A 27,018-nucleotide genomic window follows, 5' to 3' on the forward strand; every position below is an offset into this window, starting at 1 on the left:
TTAAGATAAAATCTCACCTTAATGGTTTGTAACTTAATTGAGTTTGCACCAACGTTATTAGATTTTGTCGAAAAGAGGGAAACATAATTAGTGATGTGTTTACGCTAATTAGCTATTTAACAAATTGGGTAAATTACTCAAATGGTCCCCAAACTTGTACGCGATTTACATTTTGGGGCATGAATTAAATTTTTCGTTCAAATGGTCCATCAACTCTATATTAATTACTCAAATGGTCCCACCGTCTAATTTTCTGTTAGATTTAACCAAATTTTAGGGTAAATAATGACCAATTTGCCCTCATATTTAACGGAAATATTGACAGAATGTAACGGTGGGACCATTTGAGTAATTAATATAGAGTTGATGGACCATTTGAACGAAAAATTTAATTCAGGCCCCAAAATGTAAATCGCGTACAAGTTTGGGGACCATTTGAGTAATTAACCCTTAACAAATTTTATCTTTTCAGCTAAAACACAATATCACATTATCAATCAAGGTAGAGGGGACATCCAAGGGCTTTAGGAAAACAAAACTATGTTCATCAAAGAAATTACTTCATTAGAAAGAAGAGAATCCAACCCAAACTAAAAAGTGCACACAATATCCAACAAAATGGGCAACAGAGGGAGCAACTTTGTTGCAGGATCGAGTTCTCCATCGACATGTTGAGAGCATGAAACAACGAAAAGCAGCCATTTGACATCTTCTATCAACACATAATTAAGTCTTTAAGTGACTCTTATAAGATAATTTTTCTTTTAATTGCAACACAGTGGATTATTATCATATCAGATAAACAAACAAACTTACATAACATTTTTCTTTCTGTTTCCATAAAACTGCATTTGAACAGAGAAAATAAACTTAGGGTAAATTACTCAAATGGTCCCCAAACTTGTACGCGATTTACATTTTGGGGCCTGAATTAAATTTTTCGTTCAAATGGTCCATCAACTCTATATTAATTACTCAAATGGTCCCACCGTCTAATTTTCTATTAGATTTAACCAAATTTTAGGGTAAATAATGACCAATTTGCCCTCATATTTAACTGAAATATTGACAGAATGTAACGGTGGGACCATTTGAGTAATTAATATAGAGTTGATGGACCATTTGAACGAAAAATTTAATTCAGGCCCCAAAATGTAAATCGCGTACAAGTTTGGGGACCATTTGAGTAATTAACCCAATAAACTTACACAATATTAGTTTTTCTGTCAACTTTCTTTCGATTGAGTGGTAGATGTGTCTCCCCTTAGTAGAAGGAAGACTCACGCTTTGATTCATATGGAGTTGTCCCCTTCTATTGAGGGATCTCTCAAATAATTTTATTTGAGAGACACTTTTATATATGATGAGTTTGATCTCTAATCAGCCTCGTTGTGTTAACATAATATAGTAATGGGTGTATAAACCGGTTATAAAAATAATTTTGTACATATCGTATTGTTTGTTAACTTAAAAGAAAAATTAAAAGGTCGTTACATCTTTTTCCCATGTTGCCTAACAAAAAATTAAATAATTTTGCTTAGCCTATTCCTCAATATATATATCTAAAACACCCTTAACCTTATCCATCTGTTTGTGTTTTTTTGTTCTGTCATGCATGTTTGAGACACACAAAAGAAAGAAAAGTGGGTAAAAAATCGAATTTTAAATAAATTTTAAAAAATGATATTGATCATGATGAAGAGAAGGACATAATCCAAACAGTTGCCAACAATTTCAAAATTTCATTCTTCTTTTGTTCCATGAATATGGTTAATTTTGGAAGAACCAAATGATATATGTAGTTCCTTCTTGTCCTCAATCTATATAGTTTCCTTCCACTCGAGCTGGTTTTAGCCATTCTAGCCAATGACCTCCATGCTTCCAATTGACCAAACAACCTCCCATTCATCTAACTGAGTGGCGATTTTCACACTCCCATTTTATCTGTAGGTTTTCCTCGGTCTCATTAACGATTAAAGCATGAAACAAGTAGAGGAGCGTTAAAAATTAAAATGGAAGTGTGAAAATCGCTACTCATAACAATCTAGATTAAGATATCAAGTAACAACTCTTTCATCAAAGAATTCCAAACCTCAACTTCCAACTCCAAACCCACCTCTTGTTTCTCTTCCACCAACTCCCTCCAATTCCCACAGTACTTGTCCATATCATTCACGTAAACTTTCCTACCATTTTCCACCTCCCATCCCAACAACAACTCCTGTGACTGCCCATTGATCCAATCCTCTGCCAACTTCATCACCACATTTTCGTCGCTGTTTTCAACCATTCGATCTCTGCACAAATCCAGCACCAACTTCTCTACCTTCAAAGTTACCGATTTGTTTGATGGGGCACTACTTGATTTGATCAGCTGCACCAGCTCTCCTTCTTTTTCTTGGGTGCTGTTAACAATTTGGGCTCCATGGTTATGTTTTGCACCCACCAAGGGTGATGTGGGTGCTTCGTCTTCCACCTCTGAGTCTGACATTATTTCATCCATTCGCTTCTCTAAGTCCACTGGTTCCAATTGAGCTAGGCCTTCAAACCGCCTGATCTTTTGCATAAGTTTTTGTTGGGTACCTGCACATTCATCATTTAATAATCATAACTAGTAAAACTAAGCACTTCTACATTTTCTAACATAAGTTTTAAGCATTTCTAACCATAAGACTTTCCACACCGTCAGCTAATGGGTCATTTTTGTATATCTATCTTTCTTATCACATGAACATGTGACGTTATGCGAAAGATAGACATATAAATGCTCTAAATCCATCGATGGATGTTTTTTTTTTTTTGGGAAAAGGAGAGAAGAAATGACATACCTTGCATGCGGGCAAGGCTACAACTGAAGGGTGAGCTAGTCTGATCATCTTCGTCTTCAAATGGACAATCTAGTACGGACACTGGACTAAACTGTTCCTTCTCCTCTTTAATATTCAGCCACTCCTGTAATTTTGTTACAAAAACAATGTATTAGAATTAAATAGAATATTTGTGCTCTGTGATGTTACCACATATTCTGGCCCAAATTCCTCTTGCCCTTTTATGGTGACCCAAAACCTTATTTCAAATTAGAAAAATGAAAATTTTGGAGAAAAAAAAAACCATTATTCATTTTTTTTTTAGTAAACCTTGACGGAACAAGGGAAACTTTATTGATAAAACGAAGAATTACAATAGGGGGTACAAGATGCCTGACCCTGCCTCAACAAATCACATAATAGGACGTCCTGAATAAGATATCAAGGGGCACCCCAAACCAAATAAAATTGTCTACATTATGCAGACCCTAAACCATTATTCATTTTTTTTTTTTATATAATATAAGCTACGGAGAATTTCTCACACACATTATCAAAGTACCAACTATTATTCTAATTCTTCTTGACCGAGAGAGCAAACCATAATAAATTGTCTCACCAAATAAAATTAATGAATATATAGTGCCTACCCAACAGGAACAGGACATAAAAATAATAATGGCAGTTAGATATGCCCAATATTCCGCCAACCCAACCAAACATGACCAAACCCCTTTATCACCGACGGGCGGACCCTAAAATCCCAACCTACCCATGCGAGTTACAATTACTCCGCCCACCAACTAGTAAATTACATAAACCTCGTTTTAAATTGAAGAGGTGTGATCTAGTAACCCGTGTAGCACCATACTAGGTAGTCTCGCGCTTAACGACGCCGTATATCCCGCTAGTCGACAAGAAGAGCGGGATCGTAGGCGTCCAAAATGCTCGATTTAGCAATTTAATCCCATAGCTATGAGAAGCACCTGATTCAATTCCCTAGATATACCTCACACGTGAAATTCACACAAAACGCAATCCCTAGGCCCACCCAACTGAGCCAGCTCCGTATTTTCCCGCTTTACCAACAATTTCAAATTTCCCACCCCGTCCTTCACTAATCACTAATACCTCCCAGCATCTTATGACTTATTACTTAGTGAGCCCGTCCCCTCAAACCGAAATTATATCTGCATTTTTGTAAATTAAATTAATTACTAATTTAGACTAGTTTGTATCAAATAATAAATTAATTCATATAGTTAGCAAATGTTTGCAATCAAGACCCTCACATCCACTGTGAAAATGAAATTTACTTAAAATTCTAACGTGGCAAACATCTATGGAACCACGTGGTTCTCACAGGTTCGGCCACATCAACCACCAGCCGGCAGAGAGAGACAATCCATGGAGTATTTTATACACGCGAATCATTAAATTAAAACCCGTTTGGGGAACGTACCTTTGCGTTTTGAGGTGAGCAGGTGGTGGTGGTTGGTCTTTCGATGGAAACGGAATCCTCGCCAACTCTCTCGCTGACTTTGTTTTTAACTGAACTCGTCCTTTCACCCTGCACGACGTCGTTTCCGCTCGAACTCTCGGAGCCTAAGGTAAATTCACTCTCACCCCAACTGCTACACTTACTGTTACTGTGGCTGTCAGTTTTACTCTCACTGCTTCCGGTACTGGTGGAGAGTCTAGAGCCTGTGATCGCGGTTGTGGCTGTAGTTTGATCGGAAGGTGCAGATTTTTCCTGGAGAAATTCACGGAACAATCTCAACCGTCCGTTGTGCTTCTTCTCCGCTTGTTTTTCTTCCTTGCTCTGTTTTCTCCAGAAGCTCTTTCTCCGCAGCCGCCGCGAGAGGCTTCGCGGGAGAAGCAGCACTCCTTTTCTCACGGACGGGGAAGGGTGCTTGACGGAGTGAAACGGCAGGATTTTAACGGCGTTAATGACGGCGTCGCAAGCGGCGAAGGCTCTGGAACGGCTTCTGTTGAGTTTAGGAGTTTGTTGGTTAATCTTGCGAATGGACGGCTGACATGAGGATTTGAGATCCATGTCGAGGAGGAAGCGGAGGGTGGTTGTGCAGCAGTGGCGGCGAGGGAAGGATTTGAATCCGTTGGATGAGCAGGAGCTGAGATCGTCCATCAGATAGTCTTTCAGAAGCACCGGCTTCTGCTGGGTCGTAATGGATTTTCTGGAACCCATTATTAATAATATGATTTTACGAAGAAAAAAAAGAGAAGATGGGTAGCTTTATTTTTCGATAACAGGAAATGGGTAGCTTGGAAATTCAGAGAAAAAGAGCCAGTGAAGCTTGAAATGGTGCTTCTGAACAGAAGAAACAAAGGAAACCAGAGAGAGATGAGTATCGGAGAAGCTAAAAGCTATGGGGGTAAGAAGTGGGTTATATAGTGGGTGAAGAAAGAGAGAGGTAGGTTCTGATTTGTGAGGTGAAGATCTCAAGGTGAAGGTGGGGGAGACAAAGGATCCAGAAGAGAGAGAGAGTTTTGCAGCAGATGAAGAGGAAGAGGGAGAGGAAGAACAAATTGAGAAGGAGCTTGGATGGTTCTTGGGGTGAATTTGAATCTAAGTTTGGGGTATTATATTGCTATGAAGTTTTGAACTTGAATGGGCAGTGAATAGTTTATGAGTATTTTTAGATGTGGAAAATTAAATGCCTGCTGCTTCTGGTTTTTGGGGTTTGGACTGGTATGAGACCAGAAGTTGACCTTGTAATGATTTTGATATTCTATTCTGTCTTTGATCTTCCATGGCAGAATTTGTCTACCTCTTCACACGCTTTGCCACTTGTCCATCCCACGTTCACCCTCTCTAATTTGTTTTTGTCTTTCTTATTACGGTAATCAGTGTACATATAGCTTACAAAAATCAGAAAACGCCTAATGAGATAGAAACCGCACAAAGTTAAATATCATCGTGTGAATTTGAATATATATATATACTGTTCGAACAAAAAATAAACTTGAATGTATACAGTAGCGCATGCGTAATATAAAAAAATTATCATGCACAAAATACTTCACTCGTTATACTGGTATGACATTATAAAATAGATAGTATGAAAGAAATATAATACATACCACGTCAAGTACCTTCTAATCAACGGAGTCGACAATTAGATGGTACTAAATTCAAAGTCCTTTAGGCACAAGCCACCTAATTGTAAATCCGTTAAGTATTAGTTAAGCTTTCCTATAATGTATTATGTTAATCAGTCATAATTGTTGGCCTTTAGTTACAATTGTTTGGATTATGATGTTTTTCTCCATTTTTATAACCAAATTAGAAGGGAACAAATTTTGACATTCATCATAATCCTAACCCAAAATAATGATAATACAAATCATATGTGGCTTTTGGCTGTGACAATGGGGCAAACAAAAAATTAGAATGCAAGGACTTTGCCCTTCGAGTGTCGAATTGGAAAATATTTAAAGTGGCTTTCCTTGTACTGAAAAACTGATGGGCTAACTAACTGAAAATCGACACAACATAAGCAATGACTGGGTAAATAATCTGGAGAATGAGGTGTACACGTGTGTGTGTGTGTTTGGGTTTGATTTAATTGGTCGACGCACGCGTGCTTGGTTTGGTGAGGATGATTTCAAAGTCAACTTTGAATTCAAACCAAATAGAAAAAACACCCAAAGGTCAGTTAGCTTAGCTGTGTTGTGTGAGTTGTGGAGTGAGTGACATTTTACCCAGTAGAGTAATGGGAGATATTTATGAGCTCTACTGACGCCAGCTGCAGCTCTTTGCAACTATCTTTAATGACCCAATAGTCCAAAAGCGTGACAATAAATTTTATGAAATTGAGTATGATATATGTTGGATCAAAATATGAATAGTATTACATTGAAAACGATATTTGTTTATAAAGAGATTAACTAAGTGATAACTCTTTTTGAATTGTACTGAGATATTTTGAGGTAAAACATCATAATAATAATAATGGATATTGAATTTAAATGGCTAAATTGAGGATAATATCGGTACAACTCACCCGGCTATAAATTGAGGAAAAATACCACACGACCAATTGGTTGCTAGAAGATCCTCGGTGTTCTCCAGTTTTTCGCGGATATATGTCGATCTACTTCACTCTTTGCAAACCTATTGTCCCTCTGAATCTTGCACTCTCGGTGAGGCAAGTATTTCCACCACCATAACGTTCTCAACTTCACTGTTGACTCTCTCAGTGAGGCAAACAACTCCTCATTTAGAAAAGTTTTAGCTAAAATCACATTCCTCAACAACTTCCATTTTTGCACTAAGGAAGCTCAAATTCGAATCCAAGCTTCCAACATTCTCATCACCATTTCATAAACATAGTGTAAGTATATGAACAACTACCTATAGTTTTTTTTTTCTCACCTTAAGAATGGATCAAACATGAAAGAACACCATATTCTAGCCCATCGCAACAAGCTCCGATATGTAGTTTCTTCACTTCTACAATTCGCTGGTATAACATAAGTCATATTCTTCTAGTTCAAATTATGTTAACAAGTCATATATGCCACATAACTAGGCTAGTTTCGGTTGTGCCCCTCATTTTGTGGGATATTGCGCTCTGAGATGTTGTTGCTTGGTCATGATAGATATACTGTTCATTGATGCATTGAGATTGTGGAGTGACTAAATGACAATCTCTTTGTCATATCTCGGAGAAAGATTAAAAGAACATATGTCGCATGATACAACTTTGATAAGATTTGACCTACTCATATTTTTCCTCAACTATAGAGTTGAGATGTACAAAATCTGACTAAACTGTTGACGAAATATTGTTTAAAAAAACAAAATCTCATTTTGAAACCTTATTTGTGAAGATAATAAACTTAAAATTTTGAAACTAAGAAAACGAAAAACAAAAGAAAACTCTGATATATCCAATCCAATCTAGTCCGCTAAGCATGACCTAAGGGTTTAGTGAACATGTGGACCGGCTGTTGCAAAGGTGGAAAAAGAAACAACCCCAGCCTACAACAGTAAAAATAAAATAAAAAATAAAGCACAGGGTCAATTAATCCCAAAAAATAACAGCACCAAAAACAAAAAAGTGGAATAGCCTAGAGCCGAGGGAACAGAGGAAAGAGAAAGCAACTCAACTGAGAGAAGGAGAAAGGGAATACATGGACTGAGCAAAGTGACACGTATTGGTTGGTACAATGGAAGGCAGCTCACAAAAGAAGCACACATACCAGGAAAAAGAGGTCTCCATCAAACATTAGACATGATGCTTTCTTTTTATATTAAGTAATTCCAAATTAGGTAAACTTTTGTACAACCTAAATATCTTTCATACCAAAAATATCTACAACACACCAAAAATATCTTATCTAGAGCCACAGTAAACATTTCCGCTTAATTAAAATCTTTATGTCCGACTCACGCATGAACAAATAAATACATATGAATCGAACAAAAGACACGCTAAACCCTATAGAGATTGACTAAAACAAAAACATCAATCAGATTGAGAAACTCCACAATTTGGGATCAGCTTCAGTTTCCATGTCATCCCAATTCAAGTAGCCAGCTAAGCATTGAGGTGGAGAAAGAAGAAGCCCTTCAGCCATGTTGTCAATCAACCTTGGCATATCAAACATTTCCTCCTCATCCAAATAAAACAAGTTTAATCTGCTGCAGCTTTTTCCCATATCCACAATAGCCTGCTTCTTCTTCTTTTCTTCCACCACAACCATTCTCTCCTTCTCATCACTGCTGTCGCTGGAAACTCCACCAAACTCCACTGGCCTGAACCCTTCAGCGGCTTCCGCAGCTGCCCTCTGGATATCCATGGCATCCATGGATGCCGCCACCGGCAGACGCCAACCCGAGTCAGCAAAGTTGAGGCAGGCAAGCTTCCCTTTAAAAGCCAATGCAGCCACGTCATGGGCACGAGCAGCCATCTCAGCCGTAGGATAGGTCCCGAGCCAAATCCCGGACTTCTTCTTGTTGGGCTGTCTCAACTCACACACCCACTTGTTGTTGTCCCTCCTCCTCACACCCCTATAAACCGGGTGCCTCGTCTCTTTGAAAACCTTCCTTCCCGCGCGCTTCTTTGGCCTGCTCGACGCCAGTATGACGTCCGAAGTGCGCAAGGTGGTCACGCTTGCGTCGGATAACGAACTCGACTTGGGCTGGTCGGCCGAGTCAGAAAGCTGGGCGAAGATCATATCCATGAGAGAGTGAGCTGAGCTGTATATTTGAGTGGTGTTTCTGAGAATGAGGGAGAGGGGGATTTTATAAATTAAGGATTGCGGGGCAGGTGGGGCCCAAGAGTCGGAGGCGCCAGGTGGAAGCGTGGGGTGGGCTACTGGAGTGGCAAGTTCCCAAAAAAAAACAGACGAAGGCGATTGGAGCGAGAGAAAGTTTGACAATTAAAATGCCAGGTGGGAGATAAACATGAACTGAACTTACTATATAAAAATGGTGCTTGGCACACGTGATCTTTATTACTAAAATTGGCATTTAAAGTTGAGAACAAAAATGACGTGGGGTGTTGCTCATCGAGGCAGCTGCTTTTGGGTCAAGTCTAATTCAAGTCTTTTTTTTTTTTGGAATATATACAAGCAACCATCGTAGGATATTTTCCAAATAGAAAACGGACAAAAAATAAACAAAATATCATTTCGAAACCTTATTTGACAAGATCATAAACGAAACGAATAAATTTACTATTTTAAAAATCTCCAAATAAACTTTACAAAGGACTTTTGCATAATATTTCATATTAGAATGAGTCACTTTCTTAAAAACAAGCCTGCTACCTGGATGAGATATATTCCACAATCCCATGATCATATTCCACAATATTTTTTTTTATCTAAACTTTGCACACGACAAATATGGACCACCCATATTATAGGAACCTACAAGTGGATAAGACAACAAGAGATACGGATTTTAAAGAAGTTACCCAAACCAAATAAAAGAAAAAGAAATCAGAAAAAGCAACAGGAACTTGTGGATGGCAAGTCACAGGTCTAATTAACCCCAAAAATAACACCACCAAAAACAAATTGAACACTCGCAACGGTCATAATCAACAGGAACAAGGAAGCCAACAAAGTGAACATCCAAGTAGAGGTGTCAAACAGGCTGATAAACAAGCCGAATTCAGTCCATTGAGTCTGGCACGAGCGCACGATCCTAGCCTAAATTGTGGAAAATAAAGTTAAAATATACGAAAATGCTTAAAGTTAGGATTTAGGGTTTCCACCTTCAAATCGATTGAGAGAGACGTACAAATAATGTGGTTCGAGTCTGAACAAGGAAGTTGAAGTAGAGGATTCAAAATCTTGGAACGAGTGCGAATATTATACCTCAATGACGGTACCAAGAGAACAAGGCGGTAGGAGCATTTGGGTCAAAATTAGGAGCGTTGTGGTCTACATAATTGTCAAAAGATTTGTCATCCTTCTCCAGCAGCAGTCCTAATGTTATAGCCTTTCAGCCACGTGTTTAAAAGACTAAAATAGACCTGCAACATCAACAAAATGGACAAAATCAACAATAGAGATGACGGTAAGGACTAAGTGGAACACCAAATCTTAATCAAGGAGGGAAAGTTGGTCACTTTGACTTTCGAAGGGTAATATAGAATTTAACCGTAGTTTCGGGAGTACTACAATAAATTAGCCTAATTTTAAAATAAAGAATGAATAAACCAAAGAAGAAAACAAGGGTCGACAAAAAAATAAGAAGAAGAAAACAAGGGAAAACCCCCCCCCCCCCCACCCCACAACAATAAAAAAAAAATCAACAACAGGGTCAATTGGCCCCAAAAAAGAAATAACAAAAAAAGTGAATAGCCAAGGGCCAAGGGAACAAAGGAAAGAGAAAGGCAAAGAGAAAGCAACTCAACTGAGAGAAGGACCATCGTCCACGTAAGTTAGAATACAAGGACTGAGCAAGTAACACGTATCGGTTGGTAGGCAGCTCACAAGAGTAACACACATAACATGAAAGAGTCAAAACTTTCTCTATCAAACATTAGATGCTTTTTATATTCAATAATTCCAAATTAAGAAAACTTTCGTACTTTTTTTTTTTGGCTCTGAGGAGACTTTGTTCATCCTAAATATCTTTCAAACCAAAAAAAAAAAAACCCTAAATATCTATAACACAACTAAATATCTATTAGAGCCACAGTAACATGCTCTAATTTACAAATAAATACATATGAATCGAACAAAATACACACTAAAACTCTAAAGATTGTAACAAGAAAAAAAAAACCCCCTACAATCTTTATCAGCGACTCACACATGAACAAATAAATACAGATTGAATGAAAAAAAACATCAATCAGAAAGAGAAACTCCACAATTTGGGATCAGCTTCAGTTTCCATGTCATCCCAACTCAAGTAGCCAGCTAAGCATTGAGGTGGAGAAAGAAGAAGCCCTTCGGCCATGTTATCAATCAACCTTGGCATATCAAACATTTCCTCCTCATCCAAATAAAACAAGCTCAAGCTGCTGCTTATTTCCATATCCACGCTAAAATTCTTCTTCTTCTCTTCCATGACAACATTTATCTCCTTCTCATCACTGCTCCCTCTGGAAAATCCACCGAACTCCGCTGGCCTGAACCCTTCGGCCGCCTCAGCAGCTGCCCTTCGGATATCCATGGTATCCATGGAAGCCGGCACGGGCAGCCGCCATGCGGAGTCAGCAAAGTTTATGCAGGCAAGCTTCCCTCTGAACGCCAATGCCGCCACGTCATGGGCACGAGCAGCCATCTCAGCCGTTGGATACGTCCCGAGCCAAACCCTTGACTTCTTCTTGTTGGGCTCTCTCAACTCACACACCCACTTGTTGTTGTTCCTTCTCCTCACGCCCCTGTAAACCGGGTGCCTCGTCTCCTTGAAAACCCTCCTCCCAGCGCGCTTCTTCGGCCGGCTCGACGCCAATATGACGTTTTCGTCGGAGGAAGAAGCCGGTAGGGTGGTGACGCTGGCGTCGGAGAAAGAACTCGACTCGGGCTGGTCGGGGGAGTCAGAAAGCTGAGCGGAGAACATGTTCATTAATAGAGTGATGTGTATATTTTGAGTGGTGTTTCTGAGAGAGAGGTGTGTGTAGAGCTAAAATTGAGAGTGAGGGAGAGGGAGCTTTTATAGATTGGGGATGGCGTGGCAGGTGGGGCCCAACACTGGACACGACGACACGGACTGTGTGGAGGCGCCACGTGGAAGCGTGGGCTACTGGAGTGGCAAGTTCCCAGACAACAGAGACAAATGGGAATGGAGCTTCATAAAGTTTGACTTCAAAATGCCAGGTGGCAAGTAAACACGTAGTGAACTTACTAAGTAAAGTTAGTGCTTGCCACACGTGATCATTATGACTGAAATTGGCACTGGCACATTTTGTTGCGTCCACGTGGCTCCCACTCCGAGCTCAGCTCACTGAGAGACTGGAGCTTCTGCAGTATGTTTTTTGTTTGTCTTTGTTTTGTCGTGTCATTTAAAAGTCAAATGATTAAGGAACAAATTGAAATTCGCACGAAATTTATAGGGTAAATTTACACGATAACAACTTTGAATTAAATTTGAGTTAATTTGCTAAGATACGATTACTTAATTTGTTGAGCTTTGGGTTAACACGCTAACTCGTTTGTTAACCTATTGCAATAACTAATTTATAACTCGTCATATTTAACCTATCTATTTTTGTTTCTTTAAATTTTTATACAGTTAACATTAAGTTTGTCTTTCTACAAAATGTTTTTATATCAAATTTTTATACTCGTTTTGTCATTTGAAATAAATATGGGAGGACACTAAAAATTCTTATTTTACGCATCTTTTATTACTAATTCAAATTTGAACTTTGTATTGCGGTCATAACCCACATTTAACACGAAAAACAATCGTCAAGAAACAATTAACAATTGAATGTAGTTGATACTTGCAAGCAATGGCGGACCTAGGAATTTTTATAAAGGTAGGCTAAATTTGTTTATTATAGATGAGATATATTATAAGCCTTTTTTTTTTTCTCTTGAAACAAAAAATGTAAATAAAATTTTATAAATCAAACATGTTCACATTACAAGCAAATATAACATAAAGAAGTACAAAATATAAATAAATACCAAATCAAACACATTGTCCAACTTCAAAAATCATATATGCTAATTAATAATTCAAGTTGCAAAAATAAAATATATATCAACAGTCTCCAAAAGTTTTCACCCTAACCCTAAATCATAAAAACTTAACAACAACAATTAAAATTGAATATATAATAACAATATAATAATAAAAACTTACCAAGATTGAAGAACCCACTAAACATAGGTTGGTACAATTTTTTAAAGGAGGAGAGCTATTTCCTCTAAGCTCTCAAGGTTCAAATATGACGTTTTGGGTGGCTAGAAGAAATTTTTTTATGTTTGCTCTCTGTGGGTGTGGCCCAATATCAGTACGATTAGAATAGCTCAAGTTGGTAGAGCCATAGCATGAATTCTGCTTTTAAATCAAATTTATATAGGTTTGAGTTGATGTTATTATTTCCTATATGCTGTAGGAGTGGGCTAATATTTATTAGAGTAGGAATAAAGCTTATAAAATTTAAACCATGTTCAATACTTTATAAATCTACCCCTAGGCTGGAGCCCACTTCAGACTAAGCTTAGGTCCGCCCTTGCTCACAAGTCAATCACTACTAGAACAGCCCAATATAAGCCATGAATACACCCATAACCAGTACTACTGTCTGCCATAAACAACCCATGGCCAAAGGGCATTGATACAGATTGACCACATATCATGTCTACCTTGCCATTACTTTTTTCCACATCATAGGCCAATCTTTGGCCAAATTTCAGGTGGGTCCCACTACTTACATCTTGTCCTTTTGGCAAGTTATAATGCTATTTGTACCACATTTACTGACCACCTCCAATATATTGGTGGACCCCACCAGTGTATGTAGGACCCATCTTTATTAGAGAGATGGCCAACAATTTGGCCAATAAATGTGGTCCAAATAACAACACCCTAATAATATTATTTTCAATTTAGACCAAGAATTCCCCACTGTGGGCAAAATGTGTACTTTTTTATTTTAAAAAAAATTGATGAAAATAAACACGGATACCAATAACAAATATCTTCTTTTGCTGGATGAACAAAAGGACCCTCTATAAAAACAAAAATAAAAAATAAAAAATAAAAAATAAATCCCTGAAAAATGGAGCATCAAATTCCTGAGTTTAATTTTCATAAAAAATAGGCGTCATTTCACAATTTCCATAATGTCATTTACAAAATTCGATATGCATAAATCTAAACACTAAAATCTTCAATTGCTAGAAATTGAAATGATAGAAGTCTAAATTCTATCATTAATTCTATGTAATTTTCAATTCATTCATCCAAACACATGACAATATATATATAGGCGAGTGAACCTTGAATCTAGAAAAACAAAAAATAAATGATTAATTAAAAAATATAAACATGGGAAGATAATACAAAATATGGGATAATGACAACATTATAAGTCATAACTAATTAAGTCACATCAACCCGGCAGGATATGTGATCAATTAGATAAAAAAAGAAATCAGAAATAGCAACAAAAACTTGTGGCTAGCAAATTTTTGTTCTTATTAGGCGGAAAATCCATAGACCACGAACAAGTTGAAAAGCAGCCACAGATTTGATTGACGCCAAAATGAAATTGAAGGCTCACAACGGTCATAACAACCGGTAACATGGAAACCGACAAAGCGAACTCAGCCAAGGCCCAAGCCAATCACCATCAACAGCGAATATTTCAATCCACAAACGTAGTTAGAATCCCACCATGCAATTATAACTTTGAGACAGCCATTTTCTTTATCAATAATTCGAATAATTCCAAATGTAGTAAACTTTTTCTACACAATTCTATAAATATCTATCTCCATCGAAAATATCCAAACACATAATTGTGATATTTTCATTACTAAACTATTCACGCTAGTCTTTTTCGTTACAAATAAATACATGAAAATTAAATAATAGACGCATTTAGATTTTAAAATACCAGGTGGCAGTTAAACACGCAATGAATTTACTAAGTTTGGGTTTGGTACGTGGGTCCCACTCCCAGCTCAATCTAATATATATATATATATATATATATATATATAGGCGAGTGTCTCCACACTAATGAGCAACTAGTACATGAACTAGGCTATGTCATCGGGGGATTAGGCGAGTGTCTCTACACTAATTGGTTAAGTTGTCGGGCATTATCAATGAATTTCTTTGTACTTTTAAATTTCCTCATCAAAACACACATAGAAAAATGACTCCCTTTAATTTTTTTTTTTGTCTAATTCAAGTCTCTTTGTGGAATATATGCAAGTGTTACAACGTTGAATGGAAAAATTAAACAAAATCTCATTTTGAAACCTTATTTGACAAGATAAACCAAAATTTTCGAAATAGAAACGAATCCACTAAAAAAACAAAAGGAAAATAAAGAATATCGGTGTGAACCCTAACCAAGCAACAAGACTGACATGTGAACCCTACTCAACTAATTTAAAGAAGAGAACAAAAAAAGAAATTGCAACAAGAACTTGTGGCTAGCATTCTTTTGTTCATAACAGTTCAAACCAACGGCAGCCACAGGGTTGATTAACCCCAAAAACAAATTGAAGACTCACAACGGTCAGAACCAACAGGAACAAGGGAAGCCAACAAAGTGAACAGCCAAGGGCCAAGGAACCCATTAAAGTTAGAATCCCACCATTTAATTACATCTCTGGACTTCAGAATTGACTTGTACGAACAAGGTTTCTCTATCATCAATTACATTTGGATACCTTTTATATTCGGTAAGGATAGGGTTTAGGATATTGCTTAACTTCTTCGCGGTAAGAAAATGCTCATTTTTTATGCAAATCACAATTTGACATATATGCAACAATAATTCACTAAATAAAAACTTATGCACTGATATCACACCATTATTTGCTTAAATGTAGGAGCTCCTACATACATTTTAAAGAGGGAAGTATTTTCCATTCAGCATTTAGTTTTAAATACTTTTAAAATTTTAAAGTAAAAATTAATTATGGTTATCTCATGTCATGAACATATGTTAATTTTTTAAAATGGTGATAATGGTACACCTTCTCGATAGGAGAAATTATACAATGATACAGTATCACCACGTCAGCTTGTGATACTCCCACTCAAGATCTACCATGTGTCCTTTTTGAAAAGAAAATTAAAAAGAATTTACACCTGGACTTTGTCTTACAAGTTTACCCTTCAACATTAATTATCCTAACCCCTCTCCCCCCTCTTCCCTGTGCTATTGACGCCACCTAGCCGTCTAAACATCTCCCTCGCCACCCAGTCGTCTTCCCTCCTCCCTCACCACCCACCCGGCCTTTCCGTGCCTCCCATTCTTAGTAAAAAGTTAAACGTATTTAGAAAGCCCAGAAATTTTGAAAATCAGTGCAAACCCATTAACACATAAAACAAAAATCTTCAAAATCTCCTATGACGACAACCCACTAGTGAAAGAAGGGTATGTTTGATGTTGATATTATTGGAGGGGGACTGCAGCCAAGCGGCGGCAGTGCAAGGTAGGTAGATTGCCGAAAGGGGAAACTGCTACAGTCTTCTTGTTTTCTTTTTCCTGTTTTTACAGTTCTTATTTTATTTTATTAGGGGTAAAGTTGGAAGATAAAGTCTAACAGTGAAAAAAAGTTAATTTTCTTTTCAAAAAAGACACGTGGTAAGTTTTGAGTGGAAGTATCACCAGCTGACGTGGTGATACAGTATCATTGTATAATTTCTCCTTAGGTTAAAGTGATGAGAAAAAAATGCTCTCACCAAAAATATCTATCTCGACCACAAAAATCCACAAATTTATTTCCAATCTGTCCTCCAACAACGAACGATGGACGTTAATTTTTTTTCGTTACAAATAAATAAATGCATCAGAATCAAACACTAATCGCTCGCACAAAATAATCGACTAAAATAAACGTCGATGATTAAATGGAGAAACTCCACAATTTGATATCAGCATCGGTACCCATGTCATCCAAATTCGTGTCGCTGTCTAAGCGTTGCGGTGGAGAAAGAAGAAGCCCTTCAGCCATGTCAAGAAGCAACCTGGGCATGTCAAACACTTCGTCCTCATCCAAATAGGAGAAGCTCAAGCTTCTGCTTCGTTCCAAGTTCACACCACCCTTCTTGCTCTTCTCTTCCACCTGCACCACCATTCTCTCCTTCTCATCACTGCTGCCGCTGCACACTCCACCAAACTCCACCGGCCTAAACCCCTCAGCCGCCTCCGCGGCCGCCCTTCGAATATCCATGGGATCCATGGAAGCCGGCACGGGCAGCCTCCACGCGGAGTCAGCAAAGTTGAGGCAGGCAAGCTTCCCTCTAAACGCCAATGCGGCCACGTCATGGGCACGAGCAGCCATCTCCGCCGTCGGATAAGTCCCGAGCCATATCCTGGACTTCTTGTTGTTGGGCTCTCTCATTTCACAAACCCACTTGTCATTGTTCCTCCTCCTCACACCCCTATAAACGGGGTGCCTCGTCTCCTTGAAAACCCTCCTCCCGGCTCGCTTCTTCGGCCGGCTTGACGCCAATATGACTTCCCCGTCGGACCAAGAAGGCCCCCGAGTCTTGAAGCTGACGTCGGACAAAGAACTCGACTCGGGCTGGTCGACCGAGTCGGAAAGTTGAGACACGTCCATTTGAGTAAGCTATATGCAAGAATGGTTTGGTGCTTTAGCTTTGTTTGAGTTTTTTAAGCTGAAATTGGGAGTGAGGGGGAGAGGGAGAGAGGCTTTTATAGATTGGGGATTGCGTGGCAGATGGGACCCAAGAGTGGACACGACGACACGGACTGTGAGGAGGCAGGTGGGGCCAGGTGGAAATGTGGCTTATCAAGCTCCAACCACAAAACAGAGAACAGACAAAGGGGGATTGGGGATGGGGTTAAGCAAAGATAGATTTCACCTGGCTCTGCCACGTGCCGGGTAACACACACTGAGCTACTAAACTAACAAAGCTAAGTAAAGTGGGTGCTATTGGCACGTTTTGTCATTCACGTGTGCGGTACATGGCTCCAGTCCAAATCCCAGCTGGGATCCTGCAATCTTTTTTTTTTCTTTTTCTTCTTTTGTCTGACTTACAAGAGACCGGATTTTTTAGCCAACATTACTCATTTAACTTTCAAAAAAAGAGAAGATAAAAAGGCAAACACATGATTTCCGATGAACAATGAGAATATTCTCAACAATAAGTAAAAGGTTAAAGGATTTCCAATTTGGCCCCTTTTCTTTTCTTTTTTTTCCTTCTGCGGAGATGTTCCTTAAATAATGAGTTAAATAAATAAATAGTTTGGATCACTTAGTTGACATAGTGGAGCCTAGTGCTTGAGTGCTCATATAAGTTTATTTAACGGATCGGTTGTGAGGTTACTCAGGAATTTTTTTTTTGTTCTGAAACCATGAGGTGGTCCTAGATGGGCTCCAACTATTGGTAGCACCTTTAAGCCTTAACCACAACCCAGACTAATCCCCGCTCACACCGGGTCGGCCCATAAGGGGTAAAGTGCTGGCCAAAGTGGTGACTCCATACGAGAGCAGGGATCGAACCCCTGACCTCTCTTAAGGAATGTGAGTACCGAACCACTCACACCAACCACTTTGGTTTGGTTACTCAGTATTTTACTTTAAGGGATGAACCTGTTTTTTTTTTTTTTTTTCATTTTCTAGACAAGTAAAACTAATCAAAGCTTGTTAAGTTGAATTTTGGTTTCGCATGGGTAGTTAACTTGAATTATCAGAGAAATTTTGATTAAAATTAATAGTAATATGGGAAAGCCATTGCATTGACAGAAATCCCTTTTTCTCTTTCTTTTCATAACAAGTACTCTAGTTTGGATTAGAGGATCTCGATCTAAATTCATATTTTGAAAAATAGATTTTCAATCAATAGATTTTCAATTCTATTCATTTTTCAAATGTAAGGATAGAATACTTATGACGCCCTTTTGGGTTTCTTGGGTTTTGGTTACTCACGAGTCCCGACTCTCTTGAGGAATATGTAAACATTTTTATTTATGAATGAATTCACTTCTACTTTTGAAAAAAAGAAAAAAAAGTAACAATGCATAGTAAGAGTAAAAGTTGAAAAGTTGAAAAGTTGAAAAGTTGAAAAGTTGAAACGTTGATGGTCTACAGAGGGGGAGAGACTTCCATGGAAAGTAATAACACTTTTTGTTGTGGTCCAACAATGGCGCAATGATATGCGAGATAACATTGTATTATTGGGCAGGAATATCAAAATGGTATTATCCCTATCACAAGAAAATTTTCCTGATAAAAATGATAGAGAGTGAGAGAAGGTGATGATCAGACCGAAGGCTATAGGAGAGAGAAAAGGAGGTGAGAGAGTAGCATTTAGTCACACCAAAAGTAAGTAGGGTATAAAACACAAAAATATTTCCATTTAAAAAATAAAAAAGCCTACACAAATCATTCTGATTTTACTCATTTTATGACTACATATAAAACAAACGAAAGGTGTCTAATAATACAAACGTCGACCAAATAGAGAAACTCCACAGTTTCAAATCAACAGCAGTTCCCACGTCATCCCAATTCATGTAGCCATCTAAGCATTGAGGTGGAGAAAGCATAAGCCCTTCAGCCATGTCATCAAGCAACCTTCGCATGTCAAACAATTCCTCCTCATCCAAATAAAACAAGCTGCCGTTCCCCTCCATTCCCGCACAACCCTTCTCCTCACTCTCCACCGCCTTACTCTCCTTCTCATCAAAACTGCCGGAACTCTGCTTGCCTAAATGCTTCAGCCGCCTTCCTAATCTCCACGTCATCGGTGGAGGCGGCACACGCAGCCGCCAAGCGGAGTCAGCAAAGTTAAGGCAGGCAAGCTTCCCTCTAAACGCCAATGCAGCCATGTCATGGGCACGAGCCGCCATCTCAGCCGTCGGAGACGTGTGTGGTGGCCAGAGACATGTGAGGGACAGTGAAGGGAGAGACAGAGGGCAAGGGAGAGAGGTAATAAACCATGCAATGTAAATAAAATAACCCAATATCGTTAGAATCCCACCATATCGGTCATGGATGTCCGTGGCTTATATCGAGCTTTTTTAGTAGCGATTGACTTTGTACGTATCAACTACATTTAAATGTCAATCGTTTATTGACGATCTTTTTCATGTTCAATGTGGGTTAAGACTGCAATACAAAGTTCAAATTTGAATTAGTAATAAAAGAGATGCGTAAAATTAGAATTTTTAGTGTCTTCCCACATTTATTTCAAATGACAAAACGAGTTTAAAAATTAGATATAAAAACATTTTGTAGAAAGACAAACTCAATGTTAACTCTATAAAAATTTAAACTTAAAAAAAATAGATAGGTTAAATGTGACAAGTTATAAATTGAGTTTTTATCAAAAATAGCTAAAATTTAACCCATACTTTCATAAATGTATGTTATTGGAAGAAATTTTGGAGCTCTTGCATACATGATAAGGAGGGAAGTATTTTCCATTCAATAATTCTAAATTTAGGAAACTTTTGTGCAGTATATAACCCAAAATATCTATCTCGACCACAAATATCCAAAAATATATTTCCAATCTGTCCACTTACAGCGAACAACCAAGGTTAATCTTTTTTGTTACAAGTAAATAAATGCATAAGAATCAAACAATAAATAAATTCTAGTAATCGACTAAAATAAACGTCGATTATTAAATGGAGAAACTCCACAATTTGACATCAGCATCGGTGCCCATGTCATCCAAATTCATGTAGCCACCTAAGCATTGCGATGGAGAAAGAAGAAGCCCTTCAGCCATGTCATGAAGCAACCTGGGCATGTGAAACACTTCCTCCTCATCCCAATAGGACAAGCTCAAGCTTCTGCTTCTTTCCAAGTTCACACTACCCTTCTTGTTCTTCTCTTCCACCTGCACCACCATTCTCTCCTTCTCATCACTGCTGCCGCTGCACACTCCACCAAACTCCACCGGCCTAAACCCCTCAGCTGCCTCTGCGGCCGCCCTCCGAATATCCATGGTATCCATGGAAGCCGGCACGGGCAGCCTCCACGCTGAGTCAGCAAAGTTGATGCATGCAAGCTTCCCTCTAAACGCCAATGCGGCCACGTCATGGGCACGAGCAGCCATCTCCGCCGTCGGATAAGTCCCGAGCCATATCCTGGACTTCTTCTTGTTGGGCTCTCTCATTTCACACACCCACTTGTCATTGTTCCTCCTCCTCACACCCCTATAAACCGGGTGCCTCGTCTCCTTGAAAACCCTCCTCCCCGCTCGCTTCTTCGGCCGGCTCGACGCCAATATGACGTCCCCGTCGGAACAAGAAGCCCCTCGAGTGGTGACGCTGGCGTCGGACAACAAACTCGACTGGGGCTGGTCGACCGAGTCTGAAAGTTGAGAGAAGAACATGTCCATTAGACTAAGCTTTATGTATGAATGGTTTGGTGTTTTAGCTTGTTTGAGTTTCTTGAGCTGAAATTGGAAGTGAGGGAGAATGGCTTTTATAGATTAGGGATTGCGTGGCAGGTGGGCCCAGGTGTGGACACGATAACACGGAGTGTGAGGAGGCCGGTGGGGCCAGGTCGGAATGTGGCTCAGCAAGTTCCCTTCACAAAACAGACAAAAGGGGATTGGAGGAGAGATGGAGGAAAAGAAAATAGATTAGACTTGGCTCCGCCACGTGGCGGGAAACACACACTGAACTAACTAGTCTAAGTAAATTGGGGCGCAAGTTTAAAAAGTATAGTGGGGGGCAAGTGGGGTTTTTAGGTTCAATATCACCATAATTTTGACCCTATTTGTATTTTGATTCCTTAATTTTTAAAATTGTTTCCATGATTTTCAATTTTAGTTTTATTAGGAGAAATGGTCATGTTGTCAGTTTTGTTAATTTTTTATATTAAATACAGGTACAAAATGGTTTTTTATTTTTTGTATTAATTTTAATTTTCACAATCTGACTATTTCAACAAAGTCATGGTCAATCTCTACCCGACACCGAGCCAAATAACCCACCACCCCCGCAACAACTGATGGTGCTCTCACAACCCATACCCCCGCTCAAATCATACCCACCATCCAGTGATGGCGAGGATACGAAGAAGGTTTTTCAGTTTTTATTTTTATTTTTTTTAATGAAAGAAATATTCTGATGATAAAAATTAAAAATAATATAAAAATACTATTTTGCCCCTGCATTTAAGTGCTTCTGAAATGTGATATTTTATTACTGTAACTGGCTCCCACTCCCAAGCTCAGCTGAGGTCCCACAGTGCTTACTCATAACTCAAAATCTTATCAACAAAGCAGAGAGAGAGAGAGAGAGAGAGAGAGAGAGTAAAAGTCGAAAAGTTGGTGGTCTAGAGAGAAGGAGGTGAGAGAGAGTGGTAGTCACAGCAAAAGTAAGTAGGGTCTAAAACATAAATATGTTTCCATTTAAAAAATAAAGTAAGTAGGGCCTACAAATTACAATCATTCTGATTTACTATAGAATGTGGGATTTCTATAGAGGTCGATCAAATAGAAAAACTCCACAGTTTCAAATCGTCAACAGTTTCCACGTCATTCCAATCCATGTAGCCATCTAAGCATTGAGGTGGACAAAGCATAATCCCATCAGCCATGTCATCAAGCAACCTTGGCATCTCAAATATTTCGTCCTCGTCCAAATAAAACAAGTTGCTGCTTCCCTCCATTCCTACACAACCCTTCTCCTCACTCACCACTGCCTTACTCTCCTTCTCATCAACACCACCATCCTCCGCCTGCCTAAACGCTTCAGCGGCCTCGGTGGCCGCCCTCCTAATCTCCGCGGCATCGGTGGAGGCAGGCACAGGCAGCCGCCAAGCCGAGTCAGCAAAGTTGAGGCAGGCAAGCTTCCCCCTAAACGCCAATACAGCGACATCATGGGCACGAGCCGCCATCTCAGCCGTCGGATAAGTCCCGAGCCATATCCTGGCCTTCTTGTTGTTGGGGGCTCTCAGCTCACACACCCACTTGTTGTTGTTCCTCCTCCTCACACCCCTATAAACCGGGTGCCTGGTCTCCTTGAAAACCCTCCTCCCCGCCCGCCTTTTCGGGCAGCTGGACGCCAGTATGACCTCCTCATCTGAAAGAGAAGCTCGCCGGGCCGTAACGCTGGCGTCCGAAAACGAAGACGTATCCGGGTTTTCCATAGAAGCTAAATCAGAGAGCTGGCTGTAGATCATGTCCATTTTTGCAAGCCCTTAGTGTAAAGCTTTCCGACTTTGTGTTTTAGTAGGGTTGGGTTTTTTCTGGGCTGAAAATGGAGAGAGTTCGAGTGTGGTGGTGGCTTTTTTATAGATTTTGGGTTGGGCCATGTTTATGCGAAGTGGACGCGCGAACACGGAGCGTGATGATTTGGCGAGACGCCACATGGAAATCAGCGGCCTAATGTGGGCGTGTTCACACTGGAAAGCAAAGAGGATTGTAGAGAAAATAGATTAATTTGACTTTGGCTTTGGCTTGACTTACTAAGCTAAGTAAAGTGGGTATTTAGCACGTGTGATTTTTTGGTTACAAAATTTGTCACGTTTTTTAATGCAACGTGTGCAATGTGTGTGAGGTGGTGCCCAACTCAAATCCTGCAATAAATTTTTCATCGTCTTCTTCGCTTTTGTTGTCTCACTTAGAGGAAATCACAAGTATTTGTATATCTTCGAATCGAATGCATTCTCCTCTTTTTGTTCTGTGGAAAGGACGGCGGTATATGTAAAATCATATACTTCAAAATAGAAAATGGCAAGGAAACTCTTTTTGGGGTTAGTTTATGTATCGTAAGGAGGCTAGGTCAAAATTTGTAAATATAATTTCGATTACAATAATTATTTTTTAGATATAAACGATAGTCAGGGAGAGAAGAGTCGAACTTAAAATCTCATATGAATGAATAAAATAGTCTTAACTACTTGAACTGCAAGACCTTACTTAATACAATATCATAAACTTGGGATGAAAATTTGAGAACTCGGAGGAAATATTCAGATAATTTTTTAGGCAATAGAAGAAATTTACTTATTATCAAGGGCTTGTCCAATATAGGTCCCTACAATTTATATTTCCTAGACATATACCCATCATTCTATAAATCTATGTGTAAAACCCAATTTCAAACTTAAATGACCAGTAGGATATAATAGGTCATAGTATTCCTATGTTTTTACATACTTGCCATCTGACTTCATATTTTATTTATAATTTATTCCAAGCATTTCATTAACTGCCATAATTGTAATTAAAACTCCCTATTAATAGCATAGCAATCACCCCATTTCTTTTTGTTGCCATTCCCTCTAACATGTCGCCCCCTCAAATTGCAAACCAAAAAAAAAATATGTAAATTACATATAATGTACATATAAAAAATATAAATATAAATATATATGTATAAAAATATAGGTATATTATTTACCAAAAAAACAAAACAAAAATAGGTCAGTTACTTTGTAATTGAAATTTCTGTACATTTTTCATAAATTATAAATAGGTACACAATAATTTATAGAAAATAGGTATGTCGTATAATTGAAATTTATGCACATTTTTTATAAATTAAAAATAGGTACATTATTTAGAAGAAAAAATAAGCTCATTATGCTAGGTAAAATGTTTTACTAGATATACATTATTAGAGAAAAAAAAAATAGGTACATTATTTAGAGAAAAATATAGATACAAAATTTAGCAAAAAAATAGGTTCATTGTACTAGGTAAATTGTTTTACTAGGTATATTATTAGAGAAAAAAAAAGGTACATTATTTGGAGAGAAAAAAGTAGGTTCATTTTAAAAAAAAAAATTTCATAAACCAAACAATAAAAAGATGATCAAATTAATGTTTTTCAAAAAATAAACAATAAATAGATTATCAAATTATTTTTCAACATAATTAGAATGTACACTATTATTCATAAAACTATAATAAACTAGAATACTAGTCGTATAATTCATAAAAGGAAAACAACATTAATTCTTAAATTTAATATTGAATTTAAATTACTAATAAATTAAATAGATTACTAGTCGTAATTCATAAAAGGAAAACAACATTAATTCAAAAATAGATTACTAGTCGCAAAATAGATTACTAATACTTTAATATGGAATTTAATATTTAATTTCAAATAAGTTTCTAAATTAATTCCTACATCCATTACAACTATTTGGAGATCTTTCCAAATTCAACGTGTGTCATTAATTACACCCCCTCATAACATATTAACTTGTAAATAGGGGTAGTTTTGGAATCTGAAAAAATACAATAAATCAGATTTTAAGTTATATTAGGTAACTTGCTTAGTTGGATCCTAGTCATCGGGTATTATTTGAAAAAATTGAGTATTTTAAATAGAAAACTAAAGGAAAGGGTTGTAGGTGATTTAAAATGAATTTTATGGATCTAAGCTCAATTTACTATATTATCAAATGTAATTTCCATAAAAAAGAATGTAGAGATTTGTTTGTGGAGTAAGAAGTTTATAAAAAAGCCCAAATATCTTTAATGGGAAATAGGAAGCAGCGGGCAAGTGCATTTCAAGTGGGAGACAGTAGGGACCCACAAACCGTACTAAACCAAAGAAAACTTCACCACGAAGGAGTTAGGCCGGTCCAGTTCAAAGTCGGAGTGACGTCATCCTAGTAGCACGACTTGCATAATACGAGGACAGCTGTATGGTGACGTCGGTAAATCGGTTGACAGCTAAACGAGACCTTCGGCCACGGGACACGTGAACAATGTGGATATTTTCAGATATATTTGGGCTTTGGGCTGAAGTCTATAATGCCACCTTCCCCTTCATCCGATGGGTTGAGAGGAGAGAGAGAGAGAGAGAGAGAGAGAGAGAGAGATTTTGGGCCTTTTAAATCAATTTTGGTTGGCTTTAACTAAATTTAATTATCGTTTTACTTTCTTCAGTGATATACATGAAAGGGGGAATTCAAACTCGGGCTAAAACAAAATTGGCAAGAGATACACCCTTTAGATAAAGAGTGTTTATGTTAATTAACCAACAAATCAAAAGAACATAATGATGCAACCGCCTTTACAACAAGAAAAAAATAACACACAACTTTGATGTGATAGTTTTTACAAAATAAAATCAACAAACATTGAAAGCTTTAATATGTTATGGCAAGAAACCATGTATTGCCTCTTTTAATGATCAACATGTTTTTCGTTTTGTCTTTGGGAAAGATTCTTAATCTAATAGCTTGTAATAATTTTTTCTTCCTAACATTCTTCTATTTTATGAAAGAAGATGGGGTATTCAAACTTGAAATCTCTTTCAACGTTAAAAAAGAAAAACTTCTAAACTAAGAGCTACTAATATCCAAACATTTACTTAAGTTGTTCTTTACTTAAATTTTATTTTTTTATTTTTTTGTCAAAGTCGAAAGATTGTATTCATAATTCAACCGTGAGGACGGTCAGCCACAAGGGTCAATACAAATACAATAGTCATAAAGGTTTATATGGAGCGGTCAAACGGCAACAGACATCCGTCCACTCGTAGCCACGCATAATGAAAGAAATTTGGGGAATGCTAGCAACCTTCTCTCTAACATTCTTCCTTTTTTGCTTGACATGTGTCATTCTCCTTACACTTAAAACAATGTTATTAATATATATATTTTTAACAATTTCACAACTTTCTTACCATCTCATTATTTTATTTTTTTAACGTCAATTTTTTTTATAAAAAAATGTATGCTTTTAAGAAAAAGAGGAAATGTCAATGTTTTTTTTTTTTTTTATAAACACAAAGGGTTTAGATAGAAAAAAAGTCTAAACTTGACGTTAAAAAAAAATTAAAAAAATGGTAAGAAAGTTGTGAATTTTTTTGGGATAAATTGAATACAAATTTTTTGAGCAAGTCCAGCAGTGGAGGCTGGGCTCGGGCTGGGGGGGTTTGGGTGAAAAAATGATTTCCAGCAGCGCAGGCAGGAGGTAGACCCCATCCGACTCGGCTGGCCCGAGGGGGAGTTCAGCCTGAGTTCAAGCTCGAGTTTGCTGACGTTAGAAACAAATTTTTTTAAAAAAAATCTTAAATTTTTTTTTTAAAAATTCAGATTTAAAATAAATAAATAAATACTTAGT

The 27,018-nt window shown here is 37.9% G+C and overlaps 3 protein-coding genes and 4 pseudogenes across 3 annotated transcripts; all 7 read right to left on the reverse strand.

Moving 5' to 3' along the window:
• Window positions 1–1,722: 1,722 nt before the first annotated feature.
• On the reverse strand, window positions 1,723–5,543 carry LOC110747550 (GAR2-like protein). Its single transcript, XM_021947705.2, has 3 exons — window positions 4,270–5,543; window positions 2,829–2,952; window positions 1,723–2,583 (listed from the first exon to the last, which is right to left on the reverse strand). Exons 1-3 carry the CDS (start codon window positions 5,011–5,013, stop codon window positions 2,045–2,047), a joined length of 1,407 nt encoding a protein of 468 aa, XP_021803397.1. The 5' UTR covers window positions 5,014–5,543; the 3' UTR covers window positions 1,723–2,044.
• Window positions 5,544–8,063: 2,520 nt separating this feature from the next.
• On the reverse strand, window positions 8,064–9,306 carry LOC110747897 (dehydration-responsive element-binding protein 1E pseudogene; annotated as a pseudogene).
• A 1,509-nt stretch (window positions 9,307–10,815) lies between these two features.
• LOC110747873 (dehydration-responsive element-binding protein 1E pseudogene) lies at window positions 10,816–11,901 on the reverse strand (annotated as a pseudogene).
• A 4,721-nt stretch (window positions 11,902–16,622) lies between these two features.
• On the reverse strand, window positions 16,623–17,609 carry LOC110747921 (dehydration-responsive element-binding protein 1E). Its single transcript, XM_021947985.2, has one exon. It carries the CDS (start codon window positions 17,559–17,561, stop codon window positions 16,845–16,847), a length of 717 nt encoding a protein of 238 aa, XP_021803677.1. The 5' UTR covers window positions 17,562–17,609; the 3' UTR covers window positions 16,623–16,844.
• A 1,766-nt stretch (window positions 17,610–19,375) lies between these two features.
• Window positions 19,376–20,057, reverse strand: LOC110748099 (dehydration-responsive element-binding protein 1D-like; annotated as a pseudogene).
• A 314-nt stretch (window positions 20,058–20,371) lies between these two features.
• Window positions 20,372–21,366, reverse strand: LOC110747886 (dehydration-responsive element-binding protein 1F). The gene has a single exon (XM_021947960.2). It carries the CDS (start codon window positions 21,316–21,318, stop codon window positions 20,596–20,598), a length of 723 nt encoding a protein of 240 aa, XP_021803652.1. The 5' UTR covers window positions 21,319–21,366; the 3' UTR covers window positions 20,372–20,595.
• A 950-nt stretch (window positions 21,367–22,316) lies between these two features.
• On the reverse strand, window positions 22,317–23,183 carry LOC110748163 (dehydration-responsive element-binding protein 1E pseudogene; annotated as a pseudogene).
• Window positions 23,184–27,018: the final 3,835 nt, after the last annotated feature.

Source organism: Prunus avium, chromosome 5 (genome assembly GCF_965620075.1).
Source record: "Prunus avium chromosome 5, drPruAviu1.hap1.1, whole genome shotgun sequence".
Classification (NCBI taxonomy): domain Eukaryota; kingdom Viridiplantae; phylum Streptophyta; class Magnoliopsida; order Rosales; family Rosaceae; genus Prunus; species Prunus avium.